This window comes from Coffea arabica, chromosome 1e (assembly GCF_036785885.1).
Source record: "Coffea arabica cultivar ET-39 chromosome 1e, Coffea Arabica ET-39 HiFi, whole genome shotgun sequence".
Taxonomy (NCBI): Eukaryota; Viridiplantae; Streptophyta; class Magnoliopsida; order Gentianales; family Rubiaceae; genus Coffea; species Coffea arabica.
In genome coordinates, this window is record NC_092311.1 from 43,123,634 (window position 1) to 43,151,187 (window position 27,554).

General features: G+C 37.4%; 6 protein-coding genes across 7 annotated transcripts; 5 read left to right on the forward strand and 1 right to left on the reverse strand.

Annotated features, from left to right (window-relative positions):
- The first annotated feature begins 268 nt into the window (after nt 1-268).
- LOC113704525 (putative late blight resistance protein homolog R1A-3) lies at nt 269-4,528 on the forward strand. 2 transcript variants are annotated; one of them, XM_072056731.1, is made up of 2 exons: nt 269-3,499; nt 3,586-3,785. In XM_072056731.1, the coding sequence occupies exons 1-2, from the start codon at nt 579-581 to the stop codon at nt 3,665-3,667; spliced, it is 3,003 nt and encodes a 1,000-aa protein (XP_071912832.1). In that variant the 5' UTR covers nt 269-578; the 3' UTR covers nt 3,668-3,785. The 2 variants fall into 2 exon arrangements, with proteins under 2 accessions (XP_071912832.1, XP_027082224.1); XM_027226423.2 differs by adding an exon at nt 3,995-4,528 and having other exon boundaries at nt 272-3,895.
- A 6,833-nt stretch (nt 4,529-11,361) lies between these two features.
- Nucleotides 11,362-12,873, forward strand: LOC113694824 (putative late blight resistance protein homolog R1B-17). Its single transcript, XM_072071505.1, has 3 exons — nt 11,362-11,498; nt 11,618-12,025; nt 12,126-12,873. The coding sequence occupies exons 1-3, from the start codon at nt 11,362-11,364 to the stop codon at nt 12,871-12,873; spliced, it is 1,293 nt and encodes a 430-aa protein (XP_071927606.1).
- A 1,172-nt stretch (nt 12,874-14,045) lies between these two features.
- On the forward strand, nt 14,046-17,861 carry LOC113694816 (putative late blight resistance protein homolog R1A-3). Its single transcript, XM_027213704.1, has one exon. It carries the CDS (start codon nt 14,046-14,048, stop codon nt 17,859-17,861), a length of 3,816 nt encoding a protein of 1,271 aa, XP_027069505.1.
- Nucleotides 17,862-19,108: 1,247 nt separating this feature from the next.
- Nucleotides 19,109-19,819, reverse strand: LOC113694808 (uncharacterized). Its single transcript, XM_027213692.1, has one exon. The coding sequence runs from the start codon at nt 19,817-19,819 to the stop codon at nt 19,109-19,111; it is 711 nt and encodes a 236-aa protein (XP_027069493.1).
- A 2,161-nt stretch (nt 19,820-21,980) lies between these two features.
- LOC140018183 (putative late blight resistance protein homolog R1B-23) lies at nt 21,981-24,323 on the forward strand. The gene has a single exon (XM_072071506.1). It carries the CDS (start codon nt 21,981-21,983, stop codon nt 24,321-24,323), a length of 2,343 nt encoding a protein of 780 aa, XP_071927607.1.
- A 143-nt stretch (nt 24,324-24,466) lies between these two features.
- On the forward strand, nt 24,467-25,909 carry LOC113694802 (putative late blight resistance protein homolog R1B-16). Its single transcript, XM_027213679.1, has one exon. The coding sequence runs from the start codon at nt 24,467-24,469 to the stop codon at nt 25,907-25,909; it is 1,443 nt and encodes a 480-aa protein (XP_027069480.1).
- The last annotated feature ends 1,645 nt before the right edge of the window (nt 25,910-27,554 follow it).

Below are 27,554 nucleotides of genomic sequence, written 5' to 3' on the forward strand. Positions count from 1 at the left end.
TTGTCTTAAAACAATGACCATGTGTGAATTATTTGAAAAATTTAGAGTAAGAAGTGATTCAAAACTTAGATTGAGACTAAATTTTAAACGATTTTCCCTTTTGCAAATGTTCCTTTTTCTTTTATCAAAAGAGGAGGGTTTGATTCCATTTGAATTGCAATTTTTTGAAGTTTTTGTGAAAAATATACTGTTGTGATTTAATACATGCGAAAAATAAAAAAAAAGATGAATGAAAAATGTAAAAAATTTTTGGTAGAAAACTCCACTGGAAACGCCCCCCTGCTGTGTTGCGCGTAAAAGCGACCTTTCCCCTGCGGCCACGGAAGAAAGGAGCCAGGCAGTCACTCTACAGTTGCCCTTGTGTACCCAACCAAAAAAAAAAAAAAAAGAAGATAGAAGATAGAGATCTTGTTCCATTCATTCATTGTAGGAAGGGGTTTACCGAAATATTGAGAGAGGAACCGCTTAATTTTCAGCAGCGTAGATTAGTTCCTGGAGTTCGTGTTGGCTGAAGTTGAAAAAAAGGAGGTAAGGTTTCGAGTGTCTTCCATTGCTGCAGAGGATAGAAAGAATCAAAGATGGGCTGTGCTTCGGTTGATAGAGTCTTAAATGCTCTAGAGCATCTGGCAAAAGATCTGGACGTAGAATCTCATCTGTGGACGGGGCTGAGGACGGATCTAAGACTTGTGAGAACATTTGTTTTGTGTGCTCGGAAGTACTGGAGGAGCAGCAATCGTTTGATCAGTTGGGAATCTCTTGGATCTTTCATGCGTAGCATATTTCTCTACTTTAAATCTGATGAAAATGCAAGTCTTGGATCTCTGTTGCATAGCCTTGAAGATGCAGTTAACCGAATAGGAAAGGAGTTGGACTCCATTCGTCTTGGAGTAGAGGAACGATTCTATCCACGATCTCACATGAAAGCTTATTTTATTGGGATGGTGGAAGATTTTCGGGGAAGCTTGTGGTCTTTCACACAAAAAATCAACGAATCCTATTCCAACATCACTGCGTTGGGTTACTCCTTGCAATCCAGAGACGAACTTATGGAATTCATTGACCTGCTGTTGGCAAATATGGAAGATCTTCTCGACTTGGGCAATGTCTACCTGGGAACTCTGATCTCATACATTAAAGAGAAGCTAGAATTCTTCAAACGATTCATTCTCTTTGCAGAATTGAAAGGGTTTCAGCACAGGCAGTTGAAGGTTCTCTTGACTCATTTGGAACTTGTGGCAGTCAATGCAGCGGCAAGCGTCTTTTTCATTTCCACGGGTCGCAAAAGGGATGCGATCGTGCGTGACGAAATGAAAACAAAGATTTCTGGGGTGCTGGCAAAAGTCATGTCTGTTGAACCCCAGATGCTTGAGAGTTACATCAAAGTCTTGACAGCTACAGACTGGAAAAGATCATCCAACATTCTGGCGACGAACAGACGTCTATTGGAGCACCATGTTTTTTTTCTCCTGGACAGTCTTGATAAGCTACTATGTCGTGATGCTGTGTTGATTATCAATTTTGAGGAGCAAATACCACTGCTCTATAAGGGACTAAGATTCTTGAAAACCATTCTTATGAAGTACCCGGAGAAGTTTGATGGGCTTCATGAAAAGGTGAAGGATCTCATTCGAGCTGCGGTCAACGAAGCAGGAATCATAATTTGCCTAATTTTTTTGCACGTCTTGAAAGAAGGCTTGGCCAAGGAATTTGATTTGGCACTTCTCAACTTCGTGGGAAAGATTAAGCTTGTAAAAGTAGTTACATCGACATTCATCTTTCCAAGAAACAATGAGCTTGGTTTTATGGATTTTCTCCTAGAAAATCTGAAAGAGCTGCCGAGTTGTGAGGTTGGTTCAATTGCTTTTGCAAAGGATCAAATTCAAACTATCCGAGAAGATCTTGCATCATTAAGATCTTTGATGGAGATCAGTGTGGACCAGAGCAACCAAGCCCTTCGGAGACGTGTCATGGTGGCGGCGCATAAGACACAGCTGACGGTTAAATCCTTGTTCATTGGAGACATTCCAGATTTTAGGTCTCCAATCATATTTGATTCCATCAGGGAAGAACTTAAAGAGATTAATCTTGCTAAGATGGAAGCCATGAACATTTGTGACAATAAGTATAGATTGGAAGCCCATAGTGTGAGCAGGACAACCAACAAAGTTCGGGTGAGGCTGGAAGATGAAGCCACAATAATTCACAAACTTACAAGAGGACAAAAGCAGTTGGGGTTTGTTTCCATTGTTGGTATGCCTGGAATAGGTAAGACGACTTTGGCCCAAAATGTTTATGATGATCCTTCAATTAGATGCGTTTTTCATATCCGTGCATGGTGTGCTGTTTCTCAGCTCTATCAGCATAAAGATGTGCTGCTTCAGATTTTGAGTTGTATGGATCCTGACCTTTTTGAGGATCAGCTACAAAGAAAAAAACACCACTCTGGTGATGAATATTCAAAGAAGAATGAAGATGAGTTGGAAGAAAAACTAAAGCAACGTTTGATGAAAATTAGGTATCTCATTGTTCTTGATGATGTGTGGAGTAGTGAGGCTTGGAATGCGTTGGAAAGATCTTTCCCAGATAATGCCAATGGAAGTAGAATCCTCTTAACCAGTCGACTTCCTATGGTGGCTTTGGAAATCAACCAGAATGTTACAATTCACCATCTTCAACGACTCACTGATAAGGAGAGTTGGGAATTACTGCAGAAGAAGCTACCTGAAGAAAATGGCTTTCCTTTAGCGCACAGTGATCTAGGGATGCAGATAGCCAGACATTGTCAGGGTTTACCTCTCACGATTGTTACGGTAGCTGGAATTCTTGCTAGATTGGAGAAAGATGATGGTTGGATAGAGGTCGCGGAAAGACTAAGCTTAAGTGCTGTTTGTGCTACAGATCAGTGCATGGATGTATTAGAGCTGAGTTACCAGCATTTACCTGAATATCTAAAGCCATGCTTTCTCTACTTCGCAGCATTTCCCGAAGACAGAGAGATTCCCTCTTGGAGGTTGATGAGTTTATGGATCGCTGAAGGATTTGTCCAGGAAAGTGAGATAAAGAGCTTGGAGGATGTAGCTGAGGAGTACATATATGAACTGACAAGCAGAAGCTTGGTTATGGTTTCCAAAGAAAGATCCCTAGGTGGTGTTAGAACTTGCCGCATTCATGATTTGTTGCACGAGTTTTGTTTGGTAAAAGCCCAGAAAGAAAATTTTCTGCAGTTTTTACATGGAGATGATAAACTTTTCACCTTTGATGAGCCACGCAATCTGCAAAGGTTATGCATTTTTTCAGGGCAGGATATTTTTGCGGACTCAAGGCTATGCTCAACCCGTGTGAACTCTCTGATGTTCTATGCTCAGGAGGATGAGATGCTCCGAAGTGGTTTTCCTAAATTCCTATTTCTCTTTTTCAAGCGTCTGAGAGTATTGGACTTGAGACAATTTTGTCTACATGGTGAACTTCCAAGCGAGATAGAGTTGCTTTCTGAGCTGAGGTACTTGGCAATTCATCTTTCAGCCAACTCCATTCCTTCATCAGTAGGCAATCTCTCACATTTAGAAACTTTTATCGTCCAAGCAGGCGGAAATGTCCTACTGCCAGATACTATATGGAATTTGAAGAAATTGAGGCGACTAGACGCAAGAAATGGTTTTACTTTTAACTGGGCTGAAGAGAACCTGGGGAGTTTACATAATTTAGACAGCATTTCTGTTCTGGTTCTTAGTTCAGTACAAAGCGAAAAGATATTGGAAAAATTCCCAAACATCCGCAGACTAAAATGCAGGCTCTTCAAATCTGAGGAATATAATGGAGATTGTAATAAGATTGTGGCAATGGGCTTTCTGAGCCAATTGGAATCGCTCAAGCTCATGCTGGATCACCCGAGAAGGTACCATCTTGAGTTTCGTTTTCAGTTGATGAGTCTAAAGAAGTTGAGTCTGTCATATTTCCATTGGAGTGAAATTCCATTGATTGGGAAACTGTGCAGTCTTGAGGTGATCAAATTAGATCGTGAAGTCTCTCCGCAGGGCACATGGGACCTGGAAGGATTTGAGTTTCCTCAGCTCAAATACTTGAAACTGGAACAGTTGCGTATATCTCGATGGAAATGCTCATCTGATCAGTTCCCGCGTCTGCGGAAATTAGTCTTGGTTCAATGCTGGAGACTGAAAGAAGTCCCTTCTTGTTTTGGGGAAGTTTCAACTCTTGAAATGATTGAGGTGCACGGCTGTTCAGATTCGGTTGTAAGTTCACTTTGGGAGATTGAGGAAGAGCAAAAAGACTCTGGAAATGAGGATTTCCAGATTTTTGTTTGAGGAAGAACCAATACGTAATCTACTTGTGTGCTTTGATCACCACGGACAGTTTCATAGGTTGGCCCAGATTTAGGTAGAGGTAACCAACATGATTACCATGTATTTTGCTCTTATATTTGATAGTGATGACTTGTACATTTTTTTCTCCACAATGATGTGTTCAAAATCCCTTAATAGTAATAATATCGCTTGAGGTATATTTGACATGGCACGGTTTATTTATCCGGATATGGAATATCATTGCAATACAAGATACCATACTTGATGTAAAATTGCCATTTTACTATTAAAAGGATAATGAACGTTAACCTTCCTCAACTTTTGTATCATTGTGAAAAATTTTTGTGAGTTCTAGTACTTATTTGCAGTCTTCTTCTTCCGTTATTCTTTTCATTTAGATAACCCTCTGTTTTTTGAAGCACAAAGAATCCATTATTTTAAAATCAACAGATTTTGAAATGAAGTGGAGATGAGTTGGTGTCTAGTTTACTTGATCTCAAACTATCCGTTGCACGGTAGGGCTGCATACGAGTCGAGCAAGTAGTAGCTCGAGTTCAAGCTCGAGTTCGAATTTGAATTCAAAGATATTTAACTTATTAGTTCGTGAGTTGACACGATTATCTATACATACATATATACATTTATATATATATATAGTCACTATATAGTCACATACACACACTAGGAAAGAGCAGGTGCATTGCACGTGTATATTGTTGCGCAAAACTCGTTTAACTTTTAAATTTATGTAATACGATTGGAAGCTAAAAAAATTTAAAACTCATAAACTTCTTAAATTGCATCCTCAATTAGGCAAACTATTTAATGGTTGATTAAAATTTTTTTTCTTTCATTATTTCCTATCCTAGTTTTTTTTGGATTTGTTCATATTCTTTTGAAATGTTTATCTTTTGGTTATAGTATAGTTTAGTCGTGGATAACATGAATTATAGAAATATATTGCTTTTAATGAGAATATAATACATTAGTAACCTAATAAATGATTCACTATCCATATGAGAGAGAATCAATCCGCACATTTTTTAGTATAATATGGTTCCAAATATTGCGCGGGAAGCGTAAACTTCTTTTTATCTAATTTGTTTCAATTTCATACATTTCCTTCATAATAAAATTTATAAAGATGAAGCAAGCATGCACATTATGGGATTGTTTGGATATGTAATTATTTGAAAATAAAATTTTAATTACATCATAAAAACGTTCTCAAATCATATTTTTATCTTTTTTAACTACCTTTTTCCTATATATATTACGTCAAAAAAGTACTACAATAATAAATGTATGTGACAACGCCATATTAATAAATGTTATTTGCATTCATAAATATTTTATTTTGACTTTTAGAAATGCATTTCCCTCTAATTTTGGAATATACACATTTTGACATTTGTTTCAAGTCTTAGTTCATATTAACCACAAAGCTCAAATTCTTTTTTATTTTATCTCATGTAATACGCAGTACGAAGAACGTCTGATGAAAACTTATTTTGTTTCTTTCTACTAGATGTTTAATTACCTTGACAAAGTTATGTTACTTGTACATGTAAATTTATTCTTTGTTGTGAATAGTTTCTCATCAATATTTGTGGTCATCTAGTTTCTAGATTTTCCTCAACCATTTGATCAATGTATACTTTTTGAAAACTCTTTGAGACTAATTAGTTATTCACTATTGCAACTAATCATCTATTGTCTCAATCTTGAAACTAAAACATCATGTGACTTAATTTGAAGAAATGAAGCATTATCTTTGTAGCTCCTACCAGGCTATCAGTTTTTTTTCCTTATTTTTTCTTACTTCACTTTTCCTAACAATAAAAGTTTGTGCTTTCTATTTTTAAATATAGTTTTAGTATTTTTCTTTTTCTTCAAAGGAAAAAATATGATCAGTGATTAAGAACATAGTGCATCAATCAAAGCCTTAACTAACTAAATTAAAAAATGGTAGATTGTAATCCTTAATAACCCAAGAGATTGATGAACAAAATTCAAGAAGACCTTTCTATTTAAGTGCTAGTAAAGAAGAGAGAGAAATGCCAAATTGCAAGTTAAGTTCATTCTTTCACCATTTCAATCAAGAATGTCATTTCCAGCCTTCAAAAAGTAAAATTTTACTCACTTTGACTAAAATGAAAATGATTTTTTGTGCCACTGATTTTCATATTTTATAATTTGCATGAACTATTATAATTAAAATTTAATAAGACTAACAAAAACTCTAAATGTTAGTCCTATATAAATCTCCAAGACTGTTTGCCAAGGTAAAAATACTGAAGGGTAGGTCTTAACACTCAAATACTGAGACACTGTAGGGTTTGTTTTATCAGTTTTAAATCTTGCAAACTTGTTTGCGTTAATACACAAATGAATATGGTTCTTTTTCTTCTTCTATATAGAGCTCTAACATTGTCGTCTAGATTATTTAATATGGTTTAAATCATATTCATACATGTATTTAATGTATTTTACAACTTATTTATTACTTTTGACAATTTGAAACTTTTTGCTATAGACTTTTGTAGGTATGACACAGTAACAGCTATTAATTGTACTTTTCAATGAAATTTTATCATGATTCCTATTTTCTTCCTTTCCACGGGAAAAAATTATCTAAGAGAAGGAAATGATCTCTAAAGGAAATTATCAGTGTCAATATTTTCATTGGTTTTTCCTCATTTTGTCAGTGACTGACTAACAAGTGCATCAACTTGTTCTTTTTCTTTACAGTTTAATGAGTATTGATGACATCCTATGTTGCATCCAAGTTGTAAGAACAGATATTTTGAACTTGCTCTTGTAGTCTGTTCGATAAGTAGAACACAGTTGTATGGTTCTGATAAATTCATCAACCTGGTTCTGATAATATCTCTCTTCTTGTAACCTAGGTTAAGCACAAGTGCACATAACTTGCATAATCTGTATCCAAGAATATATATTTCCGGAATTAAAGCCTAAAAGCACGAGAGAGTAAAACATCTTACCTCATTAAACAACGGCTGGCTGCCAGGCCTATGGTTAGTGATTTACTGGTTCTTATTATACCTGAAGTCAAGAGTGCTTCACCAGGGTGAAGAAGTCCACAATACCTGACAGGTGTCGAGCCTGTGCAATAATAAATATCTATTCGAGAAAAATAAATTTTCTGTGTATAGTAGTGAATAGGGTCGAATCCACAGAGACTGGGAAAAATTCGATTCTTTTCACGGGGGATTTTTATCAGAAATAAACTAAAAATAATTAAACAATTTAACCAAAAATAAATAATTAATTAATAGGAATGTAAATAGCAATTAAATAAATAATAAATAAATTCTAACCAAGGATACAACTACGCAGACACAGTCCATTCATCCGATCATTGATGCAAAGAAGGTTCACTTAATTTTATTAACAGGTTAGTTATAGTCGCCGATAAGCTCTAACGACCAGCTTTTCCTTAATTTATTGATAACCAAGGTACGACCGTTGATTACCCCTAACCAGGAAATACTCCTAGGTACGAACGTAGGAATTAATTTCCTAATTGCATTAAAAACTAGAAAAGCCTAACCCAAATTAATAACACGTTACGAGGGTTATTTAAATCAGATTGCATGTTCCCCTAGTATGTGAAAATACTAGTTGCTACTAATATTAACCAATTAAACAATTACGGATTTAATTGATTAATTTGACAGAAGATTAAAAAGTCAAATTGCACATCGGGCCCTTGATATCCAATTAACAAAATAATCCCATGAAAATTAAAATAGAAAACATGCAAATATTAACAAATTAAGAAACACGTAAAATTAATTAGATCTCACAGATATTTGGGACTGCGTCTTCGCGTTGATCCTTGACTAGATGAGAAGATTAGTTAAGTCTCATGATAAAATTCCCACGCAATTTAATTGGAATCAAATACATAAATAACTGACTAAGAATTTAGAAAGCAACTTGAGTCTCCGTAGACTCTTTGAAAAAAAGTTGCACACCACGCAACAAGAGAAGGAAGAACTCCTCCTCTGAAAACCAAAAACTACCTCTATCCTCCAATGGAGCTTATTTGGAGAGAAAACTCAAAACTAGTCTAATAGCTCCCTTTCACGTCTAATGTCTTCATACATAAAAAAACCAGCCAAATGGAGACATGACCCCACGTCCACCAAAGAGGTCATCATTTCTCTACGCAATCAATTCAACTCCACTCAAAACAAAAGCAAGTGTCGGTTTTCTTTTTGACCAAGTGCACACGTTCACCAACAAGAAAGCAAAACCACAAATGTGCAAAGAAAGCAAACTTTAGACAATACAACTTATTTGCGGTCCCCACCAACTTTGATATGTTGTCTAGCCAAATTGAATTCCCAAATGCAATTCCATTCTTCTTCGTTGGTTTGCACCGGAATTGTGTAAAGCTTTACAATAATCTTCTCAAGAGGTTTCTGCTCCAATTTCTGAAATTATATTTAAATACTAAATATAAATATATATTGACAATTAAAGCAAATTAAAGCAATATTTGGCAACGGTAAAAAGAAAAATTAATAATAAAATTACTAACAATTAACACCCTATCAATACCACCAATAAATTGGTCCTTCACATCCCATCTACATCAGAAGAAAGAGTGTCTAAAAGATAAACCAAAAAACCAAAGGAGAGATTATTAGGCGCATTTTCTCTTGAACGTTTAGCTCGCTGTGATTTAGTTATTTTCCTCAACAAATTTCTCTTTTGGTACATGTTTGTGCTCTAAAATTCGTAAGATTACCTGGGAAATAAAGGTTAGTTAAGTACATCAATATCATGTGATGATATTGGTTGGTTAATACATATATTCTTGAGATACATTTGAGACAAATGTACAAGATTAAGGGCGAATAGACGACCATGGTAGTGATTAACGGTATTGCCCTCCCCACCTTTCTCCCCATGATTCTTGCATTTCTACTTCTTACAGTTATCTTCCCCCTTCTCATTCATGGTTTGAGCTTTATTGCTCTTTCTAGCACCTCAAATTGGCCTCCCATGAGTCAGTTCTCTTTGGCTTTGCATCCTTATCTTCATGTGTCAAATCCCAATTCTATTCAACATTTTGTTTAGTACCTGTATTTTCACTTTCCATATATTTTGATATACCGTGAATACCTGCAAGAAAATAAAAGGGTGGAATACAGGTTGATACAAGAGATGACGGTACGTAGGATAGAATTGATACAAGAGATAACGAAGTTGTTTTCCTTTCTTTATTAAAGCTTAGAGATTGCTTCATTCATTAGTTTAATGAAAAATGCTGCATCATTGAGTCAAGTTGAGGACTACTTAATAAAAAAAACTTGAGAAATTAATGCTCTGGTCAAATAGTGTTATCGGTGGAAAGATGGAAATGAGACTTGAGAACAAATTTTTTTTTGGTCCATTAATGATTTCCCTGGTTGTTTAACATGGCTGCCTGAATTGGCGGATCTTGTTTCATTCTACTCATAATTTCACTAAGAAAAAGAGAGGGTTGACCAAAATATTCATAGAAGTAAGAGAAGTAAGAATCACCTCATTTCCTGCAGCATGGCAGGCTTCCTGCAGTTCTTGCTCAATTGCAGTTCAATTTTAAAGTAAAAGCACCCAAAAACAGCAGCATAGGATACATTCTATAGTTCTTGTTCAAATGGAGTTCAAAGTTTTTCTGCAAAACCAAAAAAAAAAAAAAAAAGAAAAACAATTGATTTTCAGCAGCATAGAATACTTAGAACAGTTCTTGTTCAACTGAAGTTCGAAAGTTTATCCGTAAAAGCAACCAAAAAAAAAAAAATAAAAAATCTTCCATTGCTGCAGTGGAACCTCAGAAAGATGGATTTTGATTCCATTGATGAAGTCTTGAATGCTCTAGAGATGCTGGCGAAAGATCTGTATGTAGATGATTGTCGGTTGACGAGCCTGAAGATGTAGCTAAGAATTCAGCGAACATTCGTCTCGTGTGCTAGGACGTACTGGAGCAGCAACGACCACAGTTGCAACTCTGATGAAAATGCAAGTCTGGGATCTTTGTTGCACAGTATTGCATAAGCAGTCCACAAAAATGGAGAAGTCTTTTACTCCTTTCGTCTTAGAGTAGACTAAGGATTCTCTTCTCTCACTGAATTGAAATGGGATTTACAGGACATAATCTATGATTTTAAGGGAAGCATGGGGTCTGTTAACCAAAAGATCAATGAATCTGATTCCTACATCACTGTGTTGGACTGCTCGGTGCAATCCTGGGACAGGCTTATGGGATTCATCTACACCCTATAGTAAATGTGGTGGATCTAATCTACTGGGGAGATGTTTATGATCAGAGTTTGAGAAATCTGATTAGAGGTCTAGAAGAGAAGTTGACATTCTTCAAATGATTTACTCAGTTCGCAGAATTGCGAGGATTTGAGAAGAAGCAGTTGGAAATTCTCTTGACTCATTTGGAAGCTGCCTCTGTCAATGCAGCAGCAGGAGTATTTTGCATGTATCAAGCTAGCACAGAGGATGAGACAGTGTGCGATGAAATGCAGAATAAGACTTCTGAACTGCTGCAAATGATCGTGTCTGTTGACTGCCAACTCCATGAGGGTTACGTCCAAGTCTTGATGGCTTCACACGTGCCAAGATTATCAGACACTCTGGAGATGGGTAAGGATGTATTGGAGGACTATGTATGTTTTCTTCTTGACAATCTTAGCGACCTAGTAAATCGTGGTAACGATCTGATGTTCTATTTGAAGGATCAAATACCACCCCTGTATAAGGGACTAGGATTCTTGAGAACCATTCTTAAGAAGCACCAGGAGAAGTTTGATAAGCTACATGAAAAAGAAAAGGATCTTATTGGAGCTGCAGTCAACAAGGCAGGGATCATAATTTGGCTGCTTTTTGTGCACGAATTGAAAGAAGGCTTGGCGAAGGAATTTGATTCTGCGCTTTTCAATTTTGAGGAAAGATTCAGCTTGTTAAAGTTTCAACGTCAACATTCATCTTTCCCAGCACCAACGAACTTGGTTTTATGGACTTTCTCTCAGAAAATCTGAAGGATCTGCCAAGTTGTGAGGTTGATTCAATTGCTTGTGCAGAGGATCAAATTCAAGACATCCAAGAAGATCTTGCATTATTAGGATCTTTCTATGAGAATAGTACGGACCAGTGCAACCAAGCTCTTTGGAGCTGTGTCATGGAGGTGGCACGGAAGACACATTTTTGGTAAAATCCTTGTTTGTTGGAGATATTCCTGGTTATTCTCCAATCCTGTTTGATTCCATCAGAGAAGAAGTTAATGAGGTTAATCTTCTTAAGATGGAAGCTTTGAAGATTAGTCATAGTAAGTTAAGATTGGAAACCCATAGTGCAAGCAGGACAACCAACAAAATTGTGGTGAAATTGGACGCTGAGGTAACCACAGTAACTCAGAAACTTACCAGAGGACCAAAGCAGTTAGACGTTGTTTCTATTGTGGGTATGGCGGGACTAGGTAAGACAACTTTGGCAAGAAATGTTTACAATGATCATTCAGTCAGACGCTTTTTTCATGCACGTGCATGGTGTAATGTTTCTAAAATTCATCAACAGAAAAATTTACTGCTTCAGATTTTGGGTTGTATGAATTCTGACCCTTCTGATGGTGACTATAGTAAGATGACTCAAGATGAGTTGGAAGAAAAAGCTAAGACAAAGTTTGATGAGAATTACATATCTCATTGTTTTGGATGATGTGTGGAATAGCGAGGCCTGGAGTGGCTTGCAATGATCTTCCCCTGATAATGCCAATGGCAGTAGAATCCTTTTAACAAGTCGACTTCCTAAGGTGGCTTTTGAGATTAACCAGAATGGTAAAATTCACCATCTTCGAGGAGTTACTGATAAGGAGAGCTGGGAATTACTGCAGAAACAGATAGCTTGTGAAGAAGAAGGCTATCCTTTAGCACAGAGTGATCTGGGGATGCAAATGGCAAAACATTGTCAGGGGCTACCACTCAAAGTTGTTAACAGTAGCTGGAATTCTTGCAAATCTGAAGCAAGATGGTTGGAAAGAGATTGCAGAAAGACTGAGTTTAAGCGCTGCTGTTTGTGCCACCGATCAGTGTATGGATGTTTTAGAGCTGGTTATGGGCATTTACCTGATTATCTAAAGCCGTGCTTTCTTTATTTTGGGACATTTCTTGAAGACCAAGAGATTCCTTTTCGGAGGTTGATGAGTTTATGGATCGCTGAAGGGCTTGTGGAAAAAAGTGATGTAAAGAGCTTAGAAGATGTGGCTCAGGATTATGTGTGTGAACTGATAAGGAGAAGCTTGGTTATGGTCTGGAAAGAAAGATCCCTAGGAGGTGTAAGAATTTGCCACATACATGATTTGTTGCATGAGTTCTGTGTGGTAAAAGCCAGAAAAGAAAATTTTCTGCAGTTTCTCTGCATGGGCATGATGAGCTTTTCACCTTTGATGAGCCATGAAATCTACAGAGGCCATGCCTTTTCTCGGAGCAAGATGTTTTTGCAAACTCAAGGCTATGTTGTACCAATGTGAGCTCTCTACTTTTCTTTGCTCAGAAAGATAAGAAGCCAAGTGGTCTATAATATCCACTTAATTCCATATAGTTTAACATACATATCTATTTAGTTCTCATTTGGTTAACACTAGCATTTCAACTAATAGGAAGCTGCTTTTAGTCAAGTTTTCCCTTTATATAAAATTATGTGGGGTTATTTGGAAACTTCGAAATGTTAAGAGAGTCATTTGGTAGTAGAAAGTAATAGCGATTATAATATATGTTTGCGGGCACATTTTGGAAAAGGAAACCATTCAAAACAACCATCATGACATTTTGTTAAATAAATTTTTTTGTTTTTTATTTTTAAAATATTAATTTTATATTTCTTATAAATTTAAATAAGTAAAATTTGGTTCTAACCTAAATTTTTAATTTCTTTTTAGTTGAAATCACAAAATGATTCACATGTTATCATTTTTTATGTATATAAATGTCAGATCTTGCTTTTGTAGTGACAAAGATTAATATAATTTTGATCCGATTTCTTTTTTTTTTTTTTGGGTTAAAAATGAATATGGTAAGAGTCAAATTCTACTTCTTTAGAGAGCAAAATTGAATAATGGATCCAGTTGTTTGTTTGGTTATAAATGAGATTTAATCCTTTTGCTCTTAAAAAAAATTGATCATTTAGAGTAAAAAATGATAAAAAATTTAGATTGAGACTAAATTTTAAATGATTTTTCCCTTGTGCAAATGCTCCTTTTTTCTTTTTACCAAAAGAGGAGGGTTCCATTCCATTTGAATTGTAATTTTTTGAAATTTGTATGAAAAAAATATACTATAACAATTTAATACATGTAAAAAATTTAAAAAAAATGTAAAATTTTTTGGGTACAATTCCAAACACCACCGTGTGTTGTTGAGCGTATAAACGACCTTTCCCCTGCGGCCATAGAGTCGCTCTACAGTTGCACCTGTGTACAAAAAAAAAAAAAAAAAGTGAGAGAGAGAGAGAGAGAGAGAGAGAGAGAAGGGAAGAGAGAGATCTTGTTCCATTCATTGTAGGAAGGGGTTTACCGAAATATTGAGACAAGAACCGCTGAGAATAGCATGGATTAGTTCCTGGAGTTCGTGTTCACTGAAGTTGAAAAAAAGAGGTAAAGTTTCAAGTGTCTTCCATTGCTGCAGAGGATAGAAAGAATCAAAGATGGGCTGTGCTTTCGTTGATATAGTCTTAAATGCTCTAGAGCATCTGGCAAAAGATCTGGACGTAGAATCTCATCTGTGGACGGGGCTGAGGATGGATCTAAGACTTCTGAGAACATTTGTTTTGTGTGCTAGGAGCAGCAATCGTTTGATCAGTTGGGAATCTCTTGGATCTTTCATGCGTAGCATATTTCTCTACTTTAAATCAGATGAAAATGCAAGTCTTGGATCTCTGTTGCATAGCCTTGAAGATGCAGTTGACCGAATAGGAAAGGAGTTGGACTTCATTCGTTTTGGAGTAGAGGAACGATTCTATCCACAATCTCACATGAAAGCTTATTTTATTGGGATGGCGGAAGATTTTCGGGGAAGCTTATGGTCTTTCACACAAAAAATCAGCGAATCCTATTCCAGCATCACTGCGGTGGGTTACTCCTTGCAATCCAGAGACGAACTTATGGAATTCATTGACTCGCTGTTAGCAAATATGGAAGATCTTGTCGACTTGGACGACTTGGGCGATGTCCACTTGCGAGCTCTGATCTCAAGCTTTAAAGAGAAGCTGGAATTCTTCAAACGATTCATTCACTTTGCAGAATTGAAAGGGTTTCAGCACAAGCAGTTGAAGGTTCTCTTGACTCATTTGGAACTTGTGGCAGTCAATGCAGCGGCAAGCGTCTTTTTCATTTCCACGGGTCGCAAAAGGGATGCGATCGTGCGTGACGAAATGAAAACAAAGATTTCTGGGGTGCTGGCAAAATTCGTGTTTTTTGAACCCCAGATCCGTGAGAGTTACATCAAAGTCTTGACAGCTACACACTGGAAAAGATCATCCAACATTCTGGAGACCAACAAGGATCGATTGGAGGGCCATGTTCATTTTCTCCTGGACAGTCTTGATAAGCTACTAAATCGTGATGCCGTGTTGATTATCTGTTTTGAGGAGCAAATACCACTGCTCTATAAGGGACTAAGATTCTTGGAAACCATTCTTATGAAGTACCCGGAGAAGTTTGATGAGCTTCATGAAAAAGAGAAGGATCTCATTCGAGCTGCGGTCAACGAAGCAGGAATCATAATTTGCCTACTTTTTTTGCACGACTTGAAAGAAATCTTGGATCTCATTCGAGCTGCGGTCAAAGAAGCAGTAATCATGATTTACATACTTGTTTTGCACAACTTGAAAAATATCTTGGCCAAGGAATTCGATTTGTCACTTTTCAACTTCATGGGAAAGATTAAGCTTGTAAAAGTAGTTACATCGACATTCATCTTTTCAAGAAACAATGAGCTTGGTTTTATGGATTTTCTCCTTGAAAAGCTGAAAGAGCTGCCGAGTTGTGAGGTTGGTTCAATTGCTTTTCCAAAGGATCAAATTCAAACTATCCGAGAAGATCTTGTATCAGTAAGATCTTTCTTGGAGATCAGTGTGGACCAGAGCAACCAAGCCCTTCGGAGACCGGTCATGGAGGTGGCGCACAAGACACAGCTGACGGTTAAATCCTTGTTCATTGGAGACTTTCCAGATTTTTGGTCTCCAATCATATTTGATTCCATCAGGGAAGAGCTTAAAGAGATTAATCTTGCTAAGATTGAAGCCATGAAGGTTTGTGACAATAAGTATAGGTTGGAAGCCCATAGTGTGAGCAGGACAACCAACAAAGTTCGGGTGAGGTTGGAAGATGAAGCCAGAATAATTCACAAACTTACAAGAGGACATAAGCAGTTGGGGTTTGTTTCCATTGTTGGTATGCCTGGAATAGGTAAAACGACTTTGGCCCAAAATGTTTATAATGATCTTTCAATTAGATGCTTTTTTCATGTCCGTGCATGGTGTACTGTTTCTCAACTCTATCAGCAAAAGGATTTGCTGCTTCAGATTTTGAGTTGTATGGATCCTGACCTTTTTGATGATCAGCTACAAAGAAAAAAACACCACTGTGGTGATGAATATTCAAAGAAGACTGAAGATGAGATGGAACAAAAGCTAAGGCAGCGTTTGATGAAAAATAGGTATCTCATTGTTCTTGATGATGTGTGGAGTAGTGAGGTCTGGAATACGTTGGAAAGATCTTTCCCAGATAATGCCAATGGAAGTAAAATCCTCTTAACCAGTCGACTTCCTATGGTGGCTCTAGAAATCAACGAAAATGTTACAATTCACCATCTTCAACGACTTACTGATAAGGAGAGCTGGGAATTACTGCAGAAGAAGCTACCTGAAGAAGAAGGCTATCCTTCAGCGCACAGTGATCTAGGGATGCAGATAGCCAAACATTGTCAGGGACTACCTCTCACAATTGTTACGGTAGCTGGAATTCTTGCTAAACTGGAGAAAGATGGCTGGATAGAGATCGTGGAAAGACTAAGATTAAGTGCTGTTTGTGCTACAGATCATTGCATGAATGTATTAGAGCTGAGTTACCGGCATTTACCTGAATATCTAAAACCATGCTTTCTCTACTTCGCAGCATTTCCCGAAGACACAGAGATTCCCTCTTGGAGGTTGATGAGTTTATGGATCGCTGAAGGATTTGTCCAGAAAAGTGTGATAAAGAGCTTGGAGGATGTAGCTGAGGAGTACATATATGAACTCATAAGCAGAAGCTTGGTTATGGTTTCCAAAGAAAGATCCCTAGGTGGTGTTAGAACTTGCCGCATTCATGATTTGTTGCACGAGTTTTGTTTGGTAAAAGCCCAGAAAGAAAATTTTCTGCAGTTTTTACATGGAGATGATAAGCTTTTCACCTTTGATGAGCCACGCAATCTGAGAAGGTTATGCATTTTTTCAGGGCAGGATATTTTTGCGTACTCAAGGCTATGCTCAACCCGTGCGAACTCTCTGATGTTCTATGCTCAGGAGGATGAGATGGTCCGAAGTGGTTTTCCTAAATTCCTATTTGTCTTTTTCAAACGTCTGAGAGTCTTGGACTTGGAACAATTTTGTCTACATGGTGAACTTCCAAGTAAAATAGGGTTGCTTTCTGAGCTGAGGTACTTGGCAATTCATCTTTCAGCCAATTCCATCCCTTCATCAGTAGGCAATCTCTCATATTTAGAAACTTTTATCGTCCAAGCAGACAGAAATGTCCTACTGCCAGATACTATATGGAATTTGAAGAAATTGAGGCGACTAGACGCAAGAAATGGTTTTACTTTTAATTTGGCTGAAGAGAACCTGGGGAGTTTACATAATTTAGACAGCATTTCTGTTTTGTTTCTTAGTTCGGTACAAAGCGAAAGGATATTAGAAAAATTCCCAAACATCCGCAGACTAAAATGCAAGCTCTTCAAATCTGAGGAATATAATGGAGATTGTAATAAGATTGTGGCAATGGATTTTCTGAGCCAATTGGAATCGCTCAAGCTCATGCTGGATCAGCGCAGGAGGTACACTCTTGAGTTTCGTTTTCCGTTGATCAGTCTAAAGAAGTTAAGTCTCTTATATTTCCATTGGAGTGAAATTCCAATGATTGGGAAACTATGCAACCTTGAGGTGTTCAAATTAGGTCATGAAATCTCTCGGCAGGATACATGGGACATGGAAGGATTTGAGTTTCCTCGGCTCAAGTACTTGAAACTGGAACAGTTGCGTATATTTCGATGGAAATGCTCATCTGATCAGTTCCCGCGTCTACGGAAACTAGTCTTGGTTCGATGCTGGAGACTGAAAGAAGTCCCTTCTTGTTTTGGGGAAGTTTCAACTCTTGAAATGATTGATGTACACGGCTGTTCAGATTCGGCTGTACGTTCAGTTTGGGAGATTGAGGAAGAGCAAAAAGACTCTGGAAATGAGGATTTCCAGATTTTTGTTTGAGGAAGACTTGCACGTTTTGATCGTCACGGACAGTTTCATAGGTTGGCCCAGATTTAGGTAGAGGTAACCAACATGATTACCATGTATTTTGCTCTTATATTTGATAGTGATGACTTGTACATTTTTTTCTCCACAATGATGTGCTCAAAATCCCCTAATAGTAATAATATCGCATGAGGTGTATTTGACATGGCACGGTTTATTTATCCGGATATGGAATATCATTGCAACACAAGATTCCATACTTTATGTAAAATTGCAATTTTACTATTAAAAGGATAATGTACGTTAACCTTCCTCAACTTTTGTATCATTGTGAAAATTTTTTGTGATTTCTAATACTTACTTGCTGTTTTCTTCTTCCGTTATTCTTTTCATTTAGATAACCCTCTGTTTTTTGAAGCACAAAGAATCCGTTATTTTAAAATCAACTGATTTTGAAATCAATAGTGGAGATGAGTCGAGTCTGGTTTACCTGATCTTGGATTGTCCATTGCACAGTAGGGCCGCATACGAGTCGAGCGAGAAGCAGTTTGAGTTAAAACTCAATTCGACTGGTCAACACCGAATTCGAGTCGATCAAGTCGAGTTCGAATTTAAATTTGAGTTCAAAGATACTCAACTTATAAATCGGTTCGATCACATATATACATACACACACACATATTTATTTTTATTTTAATAATGAAATTACATATAAATTTCTAATATTTTATTATTTGTTAAGAAAATTTACTATTTTATCCATTTAAAAAAAATAAAAAATAATTATTTTTTATTTTTTTAATTTCGAGCTCGAGCTCGACTCGGTTCAAATTTGAGGTCGATCTCTAATTCGAACTTTATATTGAGAGCTTGTCGAGTTCGAGATCGAATTCGAGTTTGATAAAATCAAGTCGAGAATGAACTTGATTAGACCAAAATTCGATTTGACTTGATTCGTTCGCAACCCTATTGCATGGGCGTTACTTGGCATTCGCAAGAGAACCAAAGACCAAATCCCTGTGTATCTTGTACATTGACTCTAGTGTATATATATATTTTTGCATATGTGAAGCGACAGCAAAATAGTTTACTATTTGATTCTCTGCAAGAAGTGTACAGCATTTGGTCCTATCTTTTTTCCAACAAACATTAACAGCTTTTTATATATTAAACTTGATATTACAAAATTTAATAACAAAAGGGGACACTGCCCTCATTTCCTTTCTTGCTAATTCTAGCAGCAATACTGGGAAATCACATTCTTATTCTATGTCCTGGACTAACTGTACTGCAAATTGAGCTAGTTCATGGCTGCATCTATTTTCTGCTCTATGCACAAAAGAAAAGCTGCAGCTTTGAAACCATTGCCTTAATTCCTGAATATCTTCCAAAATGGTTGCAATGTTGTAGTTATTTACATTGCATGTGTTGATTTGATCCACCACTGATTTGCAGTCTGTGTAGACCTCTATCTTGGTCCACCCTGCATCTTTGGCCATCACTAATGCATTTCTCATAGCTAGTGCTTCCACCATGCTGGCTTCACTCTTTCTTTGATGTACTATCCCTTTTGCCTTCACAATTTCTCCTATCCAGTTCCTTGCTATTATGCCTTGCCTCGTTCTTATCATTCTTGCAGATATTGCTGCATCAATATGCAACTTGATCACTCCTTCCTTTGATATTTTTCTCCTGCTTTGTTGTTGTTGTTGCGACATAGCAGCATTGCCTGGTTCTTCCCTTTCAGTTTCCTTTGTCAGTTCATACTCTATCCATTCTTCTTGTGCCTTCTTCACAATTTTGTTTGAGTTTGGATTGATTCTTTCAAACACCTTTTTGTTCCGAGCTTTCCAGATTTGCCATAATATGCTGATTGTGATGTTAATCCTGTCTTGTCCATGGTCCATTGAGCTTGCTTGCATTACCATTTCCCACCATTTCCACAAGTGTTGTTGCTCTTTTAGTCCCCCCATTTAACTGGGGCCAATTTCCAAACTAGCTCAGCATTTGCACAAAAGAAAAACATATGTTCTATAGTTTCAAATTTTGTCCACAGCAATCACATCTTGCATCTCGCTTTCCTATTCTTCTAAAGGTCACCTCATAACAAGGATACAGTTTTGCAGGCATTTCCAGATGAAGTGCTTCAATTTTGCCTTTATGTTGAGTCCCCATAGCCTCTTCCAAACGCTGTGCTTCCTAATCTCCCTACTAGTTTCAGCATTCATCCCCTTCGTTTTCTTATGCTGGTCTTCCTCCTCTTTAGCCATTGCATATCCAGATTTGACGGTATACACTCCAGTTTTGGAAAATCTCTAGAATGATCTGTCCATCCTTCTGTGCAGGCTAAGAGGGATGTTTTCTATCAGCTCTGCCTTCTTTTCGCAGAACAGTTGCAGTATTGTCTCCTTTTCCATCTGCCATCCTCTATCAAATCACTTACATATTCTAAATGACAATTTGCAGGTCTTTTTGTGGTCACTATACCCATTTCTGATCCCATTACCCACTTATCCTTCCAAATGTTTACATTTGTTCCATCACCAATTCTTTTCCATAATCCTTCAAGCAGTAGTTTCCTTGCACTGTGGATGCTTTTCCAGCACCATGATGCTGTCTTTGGGGGTTCCTTCTCCAACCAGCTTGGATCTCTAATGTATTTAGCTATGTTTTCAGAACCGGACCGGATATCGACTCGGCTGAGGTCAGGGGTCAGGGGTCAATGGGTTCGACCGGGGGTCGATAGGGGTCGAACCGGATGACGTCATAAATAAAAATTATTTAAAAATTAAATTATTGTATATAAAATATCTAATAACATATTGATATTAATAAAGGTATATTTATATATATTTGATGTTTCAAATATATTTAACAAGAAAATACAAAGAAATTAGAACAATCAAGTAACAATTTATATTATTTAATAAACATTAACAAGTTTAGAATTAAAATTATGGATTTAATTGAAAAATAACATCAAATTTTAGGACAATATTTATAAAGTATAAAATATTTGAGGTATATTAATAAGTTTTCACAATTTAGGGGGTTAAAACATAATATTAAAAAAATTTAAACTTTTTTTACAAAATCTCCAGTTGGACCGGTTTTTCTGGTTCTATACCGGTCAAACCCGGTTTTTGACCGGAGTTGACCGGGTTTTAAATCTCTCGGTTCTGATGACCAACTCGGACCGAACACTTGACCGATTCTCGGTTCAACTGGTCGGACCGACCGATCCGATCCGAATTTGAAAACACAGCTACTATTTAGCTGTCATTACCGTGCTTGCTAACAAATTTGGAAATGTTCTGAATCTCCAATTTTTTTTTGCAAGCAGGGCTGTGTTGAAAGCCACTAAATCCCTAAATCCCAACCCTCATTTTCCTTTTAGTTCAGAGATTCTCTTCCAACTTGTCCAGTGTACAGCGTTTTCCTTTTCTCCCTTACCCCACCAAAATCTAGCATTTGGTCTCCCATCCACCTGTCAAAAAAGCATCAAGAAATAGTAACGTAGGGCTCCAATCACCTTAAGAAAAGTCAAGCTTGATTGATGCAGTGCAGTATTGCAATTACTCCCTCCGTTTCGATTATTCAGTTATATTTTAAGAATTTAACATTTTAAAAATAATAATTTAATTATGATGTTTACATTTTTTTTAATTTTATTTTTATAAATTTAAAATTAAAAGTTGAATGAATAGCATGGATATGATTAAAAAGAAAGATTATATTAAAAATTAAAATTAAAATATATTTTGATCTTTTCAGCCTGACAAATATTTTAAATGTTTTAAAATGAAAAATGTGGCGCCCCCTCGATGAACGGGAAATTTTAGTTACCACCATTATTATGGTGTCCATTTCGGGTGTGGAATCTTTAGCAATAACCGGAACTTGCGAAAGCCGGCCACTTTGTCCATTCTGGGAGTATTAAGTTACTACAATTATTTCTGTTCATTGCAAAAGCCGAAACTTGCCACAAAACCTATCTCTTTTCCTATGGAATTTGACTGAATACTCCATTGGCAGAGTGGAATAGCCAGCATTAGCTTTAGCTGTTCAAGTTTTCATTTCAGTTTTCTCTATTGCTGCTGAAGAGCCGAGGGATCTGATCTGAAAGAGACAGAGATGGCCTCTGATATCATTGCTACAGTCTTGCGTGATCTAGAGTTGCTGGTGAAAGATTTTGGTGTACAATATAACAGGGTGTTGGACCTGAAGGCGGAGTTGAGACTTCTGAGAACCCTCTTTTGGTGTGCAAGAGAGTGGAACTACGATCTGTATTCCAAACCTGGTAACAACAATAATCTGGCATCTTTCTTGACTAGCCTTGAACCTGCAGTAGAGAAAAAAATTCTGGACTTGTATAATGATTGTCTTAGTGAAGAAAGATTCCGCAAACTGGGTTTGAATTCCCATTTGATCCGCCTGAAACAGGAACAGTTCTTCCCCTTGAAACAGGGACCGTACTCGTATAATCGTTCTTATATGGGAAAAGAACGATTCAGCTATGGTCAAGGTTTCATGGGGATGGGCAGCAAAGCCTCTTTCAATCTCTTGAAGGGAAAAGATAAGTACTTTTATGGTCTTGGAGGAGAGGAAGAAGGGACTTTCGATTGGAAGTCCAAGTTTGATCACAAGGTTGGCGAAATAAGAACCACTTGCATCTACAATTTGAGGCAAGAAATCAGCCGATCCTATATCAATTTGTTGGATTACTACAATTCATTGCAAAACCATTCCAGCTGGGGCCCAAAAATTATGGATTTCATCGACTTCCTGCTAGTGAATATAGAGGATGTCCAAACTTGGGTAAATGTTGATGACCAAGATGTGCGAGATTTACTCGAAGCCCTCAAAGAGAAGGTGGCTTTCTTGAAGAACTTCATTCGCTTTGCAGAATGGCGAGGCTTTGAGTATGGGCAGTTGGAAGTTCTCTTCATGCGTTTACAAGTTGTGGCTATCGATGCAGCAGCAAGAGTCTTCCACATGTGGGTGTTTTACCCATATGATGATAAAGAAGCACGGGATGATAAAATGCGGTTGATCTTTTCTGAGCTGCTACAAAAGATGGCGGCTGTTGATCCACAAATCCGTGAGACATACATCCAAGTCTTGCTATCTGGATCGCCACATGCTCGGACATTGGAGATAGAAGAGCATATACTAGGGGATTTTGTTGATTCCCTCCTATATCGGATTTGGGAAGGACTGACGCACAGTATTACTTGTGTGGTTTCTTTGGAGGATCAAATGCCAATTCTCTATGAGGGGCTCAGATTCTTGAGAACCATTCTCAAGAAGTACTTTGGGAAGTTGCCTAACAAAGTTAAGGATCTCATTCGAGCTGCTGTCAGTGAGGCAGGGATCGTAATTTGCTCACTATTTGTGCAAGGATTGAAAGAAGGCTTGGCCAAGGAAATGGATTCTGCACTTGTCAACCTGCTGGGAAATATTAAGCTTATCAAGGTAGTAACATCAGCACTTATCTTTCCTAAGACAGATGAGCTTGGCTTTATGAACTTTTTTCTACAAAATCTCAAAGATTTGCCAGGTTGTAAGGTTGATTCAAATGTTTTTGCAAGCAATGAAATTCAGACAGTACTAGATGATCTTATATCCTTGAGATCCTTGTTGGAGAATAATCTGGAAGAACGTAATCAGGATGAAAAGCTTCAAGCTCTTTCCCGTCATGCTGTAGAGGTGGCGTACAAAGCACAACTTATGATTCAATCCTTAGTTGTCGGAAATGATCCTGATTATTCTCCAACGATATTTGGTCCACTCACAGAAGAAATTAATTTTATTAAGATGGAGGCCTTGAAGATTGGTGACAATAGGTGTAGCTTGGCATCCCAAAAACCTATCAGGTCTTCCAATTCTTTGCCAGCACAGGGTAGAACGCCAGCAATCAACAAAGCTGTGGTGAGTTTGAATGACGAGGCAAAGAAGATAATTGATCAACTTGTAAGTGGATCAAAACAGTTGGATATCATTTCTGTTGTAGGTATGCCAGGACTAGGTAAGACTACTTTGGCCAGAAGTGTTTTTAATGATCCTTCAGTTACACGCACATTTCATAGTCATGCATGGTGCATTGTTTCTCAAGTATATACAAAGAAAGATTTGGTTCTTCAGATTTTGGGATGGATTGTTCCTGAACTTTCTGATCAATATCTGAACAAGAGTGAAGTCTATTTGGAGGAAGAGCTCAAAAGGCGTTTACTGAAAAATAAGTATCTCATTGTTTTGGATGATGTCTGGGATGCTGACACATGGAGTGGGTTGGAAAGATCGCTGCCCAATGATGCCAATGGAAGCAGGATCCTCTTCACAAGTAGACATCCTGAAGTAGCCAAAAAATTAATCCTAACCGTGAGTCTCACTACCTTCGCCAACTCACTGATGATGAGAGCTGGGAACTGTTACAAAAGAGGCTATCTTGCAGGGATAGCTATGATGAGAAACTAGGGAGGGAAATAGCAAAAAATTGTAAGGGATTACCCCTCACAGTAGTCACCGTAGCTGGAATTCTTTCAAATTCAGGGCAGGATGGTTGGGAAGAGATTGCAGGAAGGCTAAGCTTAAATACTCTTTCTATCACAGGACAGTGCATGGACATAATAAAGTTGAGTTACAGAAACTTACCTGATTATCTGAAACCATCCTTTCTTTACTTCGGTGCATTTCCAGTAGGCCAGGAGATTCCTTTTGGGAAGCTGATGAGATTATGGATCGCCGAAGGATTTGTTCAACTAAGTGATGGAAAGAGCTTAGAAGATGTGGCCGGGGACTACATCAATGATCTGATTGGCAGAAGCTTGGTTATGATCTCCAAAGAAAGATCCTTAGGAGGCATTAAAGCCTGTTGTGTTCATGATCTGTTGCATGAGTTTTGTGTGGTAACAGCGAAAAAGGAGAAATTTTTGTCTTTGGTAAGTGGGTATGATGAGCTTCTCACCTTCAATGGGCAGTGTAATCAGCAATGGTTGTGCGTGTATTCTCTCCAAGAACATTTTGAGAGGTCAAGGATATTTTGTCCCAGTGTACGTTCTATACTATTCTTTCCTCTTGATAATGCGTATGGACCGAAGCATTGTCGTCTCTTATTCAATCTGTGCATCTTCAAACTTCTTAATGTGTTGAATTTGGAGCAAATCCGTCTAGGATTTTGCTTTCCAAGTGAAACGCTATTGCTTGTTGAGTTGAGGTACTTGGCAGCTCAGGGTGAATTCGATTCGATCCCATCATCAATATCCAACCTCTCAAATTTAGAAACTCTTCTTGTCAAAAGTCATAGTACAGCTGTATTGCCAGATACTATCTGGAATATGCAGAAATTAAGACATCTGCATGGTGGTTTTAGCTTGCTTGGGTCTAGTTTGGCCACAGAAAACCTTGAAATGTCCTCTGTCTTACACAATTTAGAGACCTTTTCTGTGCTTAGCCTTTCTTCTGGGCAAAGCATTGAAAAGATACTGAGGAAGTTGCCAAACATCCGCAGACTAAAATGCACACTCTTTGAATCAGGGAAATCTACTGGGGATTGCAACAGGACCGTGGCAGTGCAGTTTTTGAGTCGACTACAATCACTCCACCTGTCCTCATCATTTGGAAGAGTAAAGTATCATAGCGAGCTTCATTTTCCCTCGAACCTAAGGAAGCTGTCTCTGTCATACTTGCATTCGAGTATAATTCCAGAACTGAGAGATCTACCCAATCTTGAGGTACTCAAACTACTTTCCATCCACTGTGAGGAGAATACTTGGGACATGGAAGAAGAATGGGAACTCCCAAAACTCAGATTCTTGAAGTTAGGCTCCTTGGACATTGTGAGATGGACCAGCACGAGCGATCATTTCCCCTGTCTTGAGAAATTAGTGCTGCAGGAATGTCGCAAACTAGAAGAGATCCCTTCTTGCTTAGAGGTTATTGAACATCTAGGAATGATTGAGGTGCGTGACTGCCCAGTCTTGGATAGAAGTTTACTTTTGAAGATTGAGGAGGAACAGAACAGCTCAGGAAATTATGATTTCAAGATCTTTATCTTCCAGTGATACGAGACCATGGATGTTCTGTTCAGAAGCAAGAATTCGCCCTCACATGTCGCATAACATGTCAAGTGGTTGAATCTATTTATGTTTTTCATTGTTGACAGAGATTTGGATATGAAATCAATGTACTAATTAATAAATGAAGTTGTGATGACCACCTGTTACCAAGTTTAGTTCTTGTTTGAAGAAGGATGCTTTGTACTAATAAATGCATGACTGTAGTGGATTTTTGTGAATAAAGAATATTGCTGAGTGTTTCATCTGTTATCATCTATTAGCTTCTGTGTTTCACTTCAGCACCTGGCAATGGTTTCAGCTTAGGACACTCTTTGTTTTTCTTCATTTTCTTGCTACTTCTGATACTTTGAATTTGTTTTCACTGCCTTCTGTAATGAAAGTGCAGCCACAGTTGAATTCTTCTATTGCTAGTGGTTTGACAATGAAGTTTTGAAATTGCTATTTCTGGTGACCTTTCCTCATTTGCTCCAACAATTTCTCTTCATGTTTGTCTGGATTTCTTTGTCTGCACCACAATTTTCTCCTTCATCTGTCTATATTTTGAAGTTCATTTCTCCAGCAGATGGACTAAAGTTGCAGAGCGAAATTTTTGGAATTGATCAAACTAGGAAGTGCTCATATGAAAGGCAAAAAATTGAATAAAAAAAGGGGTAATTTGAAGCAAAAACAATGAGACCAAACATTAGAGAAAAAGCATTTCCAAAGCAATAGTGAGTTGCTAATTAAACTTGCCAAAGTTTTTGACCAAGTATCCCAATACGTTTTACCACAAGGATAAAGTGAAGATAAGAAAAAAAAAAAGTTTATAACTTTACCATTTAGGGTGACACAATTTAGAACATAAAAGTTATCCTTTTAGGTTGCAACTTTGAATTGTAAATGAGATACCAAAAAGTTACCACAAATTGAAAAAAAAAAAGAAAAAAGAAAAAGAAAACCATCCATAAAAAAATGTGATTCAGACGCAATTCCTTCATTATTTCTTCATTGTGGCAGAATTTGACCAGATGTACAAAGTTTATCAAGTATAAAAATAATTACACAAAACGTAGAATCAATTTCGTGATGATTAATTTTCATTACATTTTGCCATAATTTTCAACCCTTTTTCAGTTATGCTTCCCAAATTCCCAGATTCCTCTTGCATATTTAGAGCCAATTCAGGATTGCGGTAATTTATAATAAAGTACTTTGTTTAATAGAATTGTTACAAAAAGTACTTAATAAATACTTATTTCTAGCGTTTGAGAGCATACTTGTATGATAATTTTTTGTAAATAGTGCTGGTACTATAACTTGCTGGCTTTTTACTCATGAATTGGAACAAGGGTCAGCCGTGGAAATGGAGCTTGTGCTCTTTGCTTGGCTCGAAATAGTTACGCTTTTGACGCCCAAAATTGCAGACAAGTGCCCATTAACGTCAGAATTTGACTTTCCAAGACAAATGAGCCGGGCTTTGACGATTATCTCCTTGAAAATATGAAGGAACTACTAAGCTGCAAGGTTGAATCAATTGCTTTTGCAAAGGATCAGATTCAAACAGTGCAGGAAGATCTTGTATTTCTAAGATCTTTACTGGAGAGTATTGTGGAGCAGTGCAGCCTGGATGAAAAGCTTCAAGCTCTTTGGA

Coding starts and splice junctions, on each gene's coding strand:
- LOC113694824 (XM_072071505.1), top strand. CDS start 11,362: ATGGACTTTCTCTCAGAAAATCTGAAGGATCTGCCAAGTTGTGAGGTT. Junction 11,499..11,617: donor TATGAGAATAGTACGGACCA/GTGCAACCAAGC, acceptor TGATTCCATCAG/AGAAGAAGTTAATGAGGTTA. Junction 12,026..12,125: donor GAAGAAAAAGCTAAGACAAA/GTTTGATGAGAA, acceptor TGCCAATGGCAG/TAGAATCCTTTTAACAAGTC.
- LOC113694816 (XM_027213704.1), top strand. CDS start 14,046: ATGGGCTGTGCTTTCGTTGATATAGTCTTAAATGCTCTAGAGCATCTG.
- LOC113704525 (XM_027226423.2), top strand. CDS start 579: ATGGGCTGTGCTTCGGTTGATAGAGTCTTAAATGCTCTAGAGCATCTG. Junction 3,896..3,994: donor ATGCTGGATCACCCGAGAAG/GTACCATCTTGA, acceptor GAAACTGTGCAG/TCTTGAGGTGATCAAATTAG.
- LOC113694808 (XM_027213692.1), bottom strand. CDS start 19,819: ATGGGGGGACTAAAAGAGCAACAACACTTGTGGAAATGGTGGGAAATG.
- LOC140018183 (XM_072071506.1), top strand. CDS start 21,981: ATGGCCTCTGATATCATTGCTACAGTCTTGCGTGATCTAGAGTTGCTG.
- LOC113694802 (XM_027213679.1), top strand. CDS start 24,467: ATGGACATAATAAAGTTGAGTTACAGAAACTTACCTGATTATCTGAAA.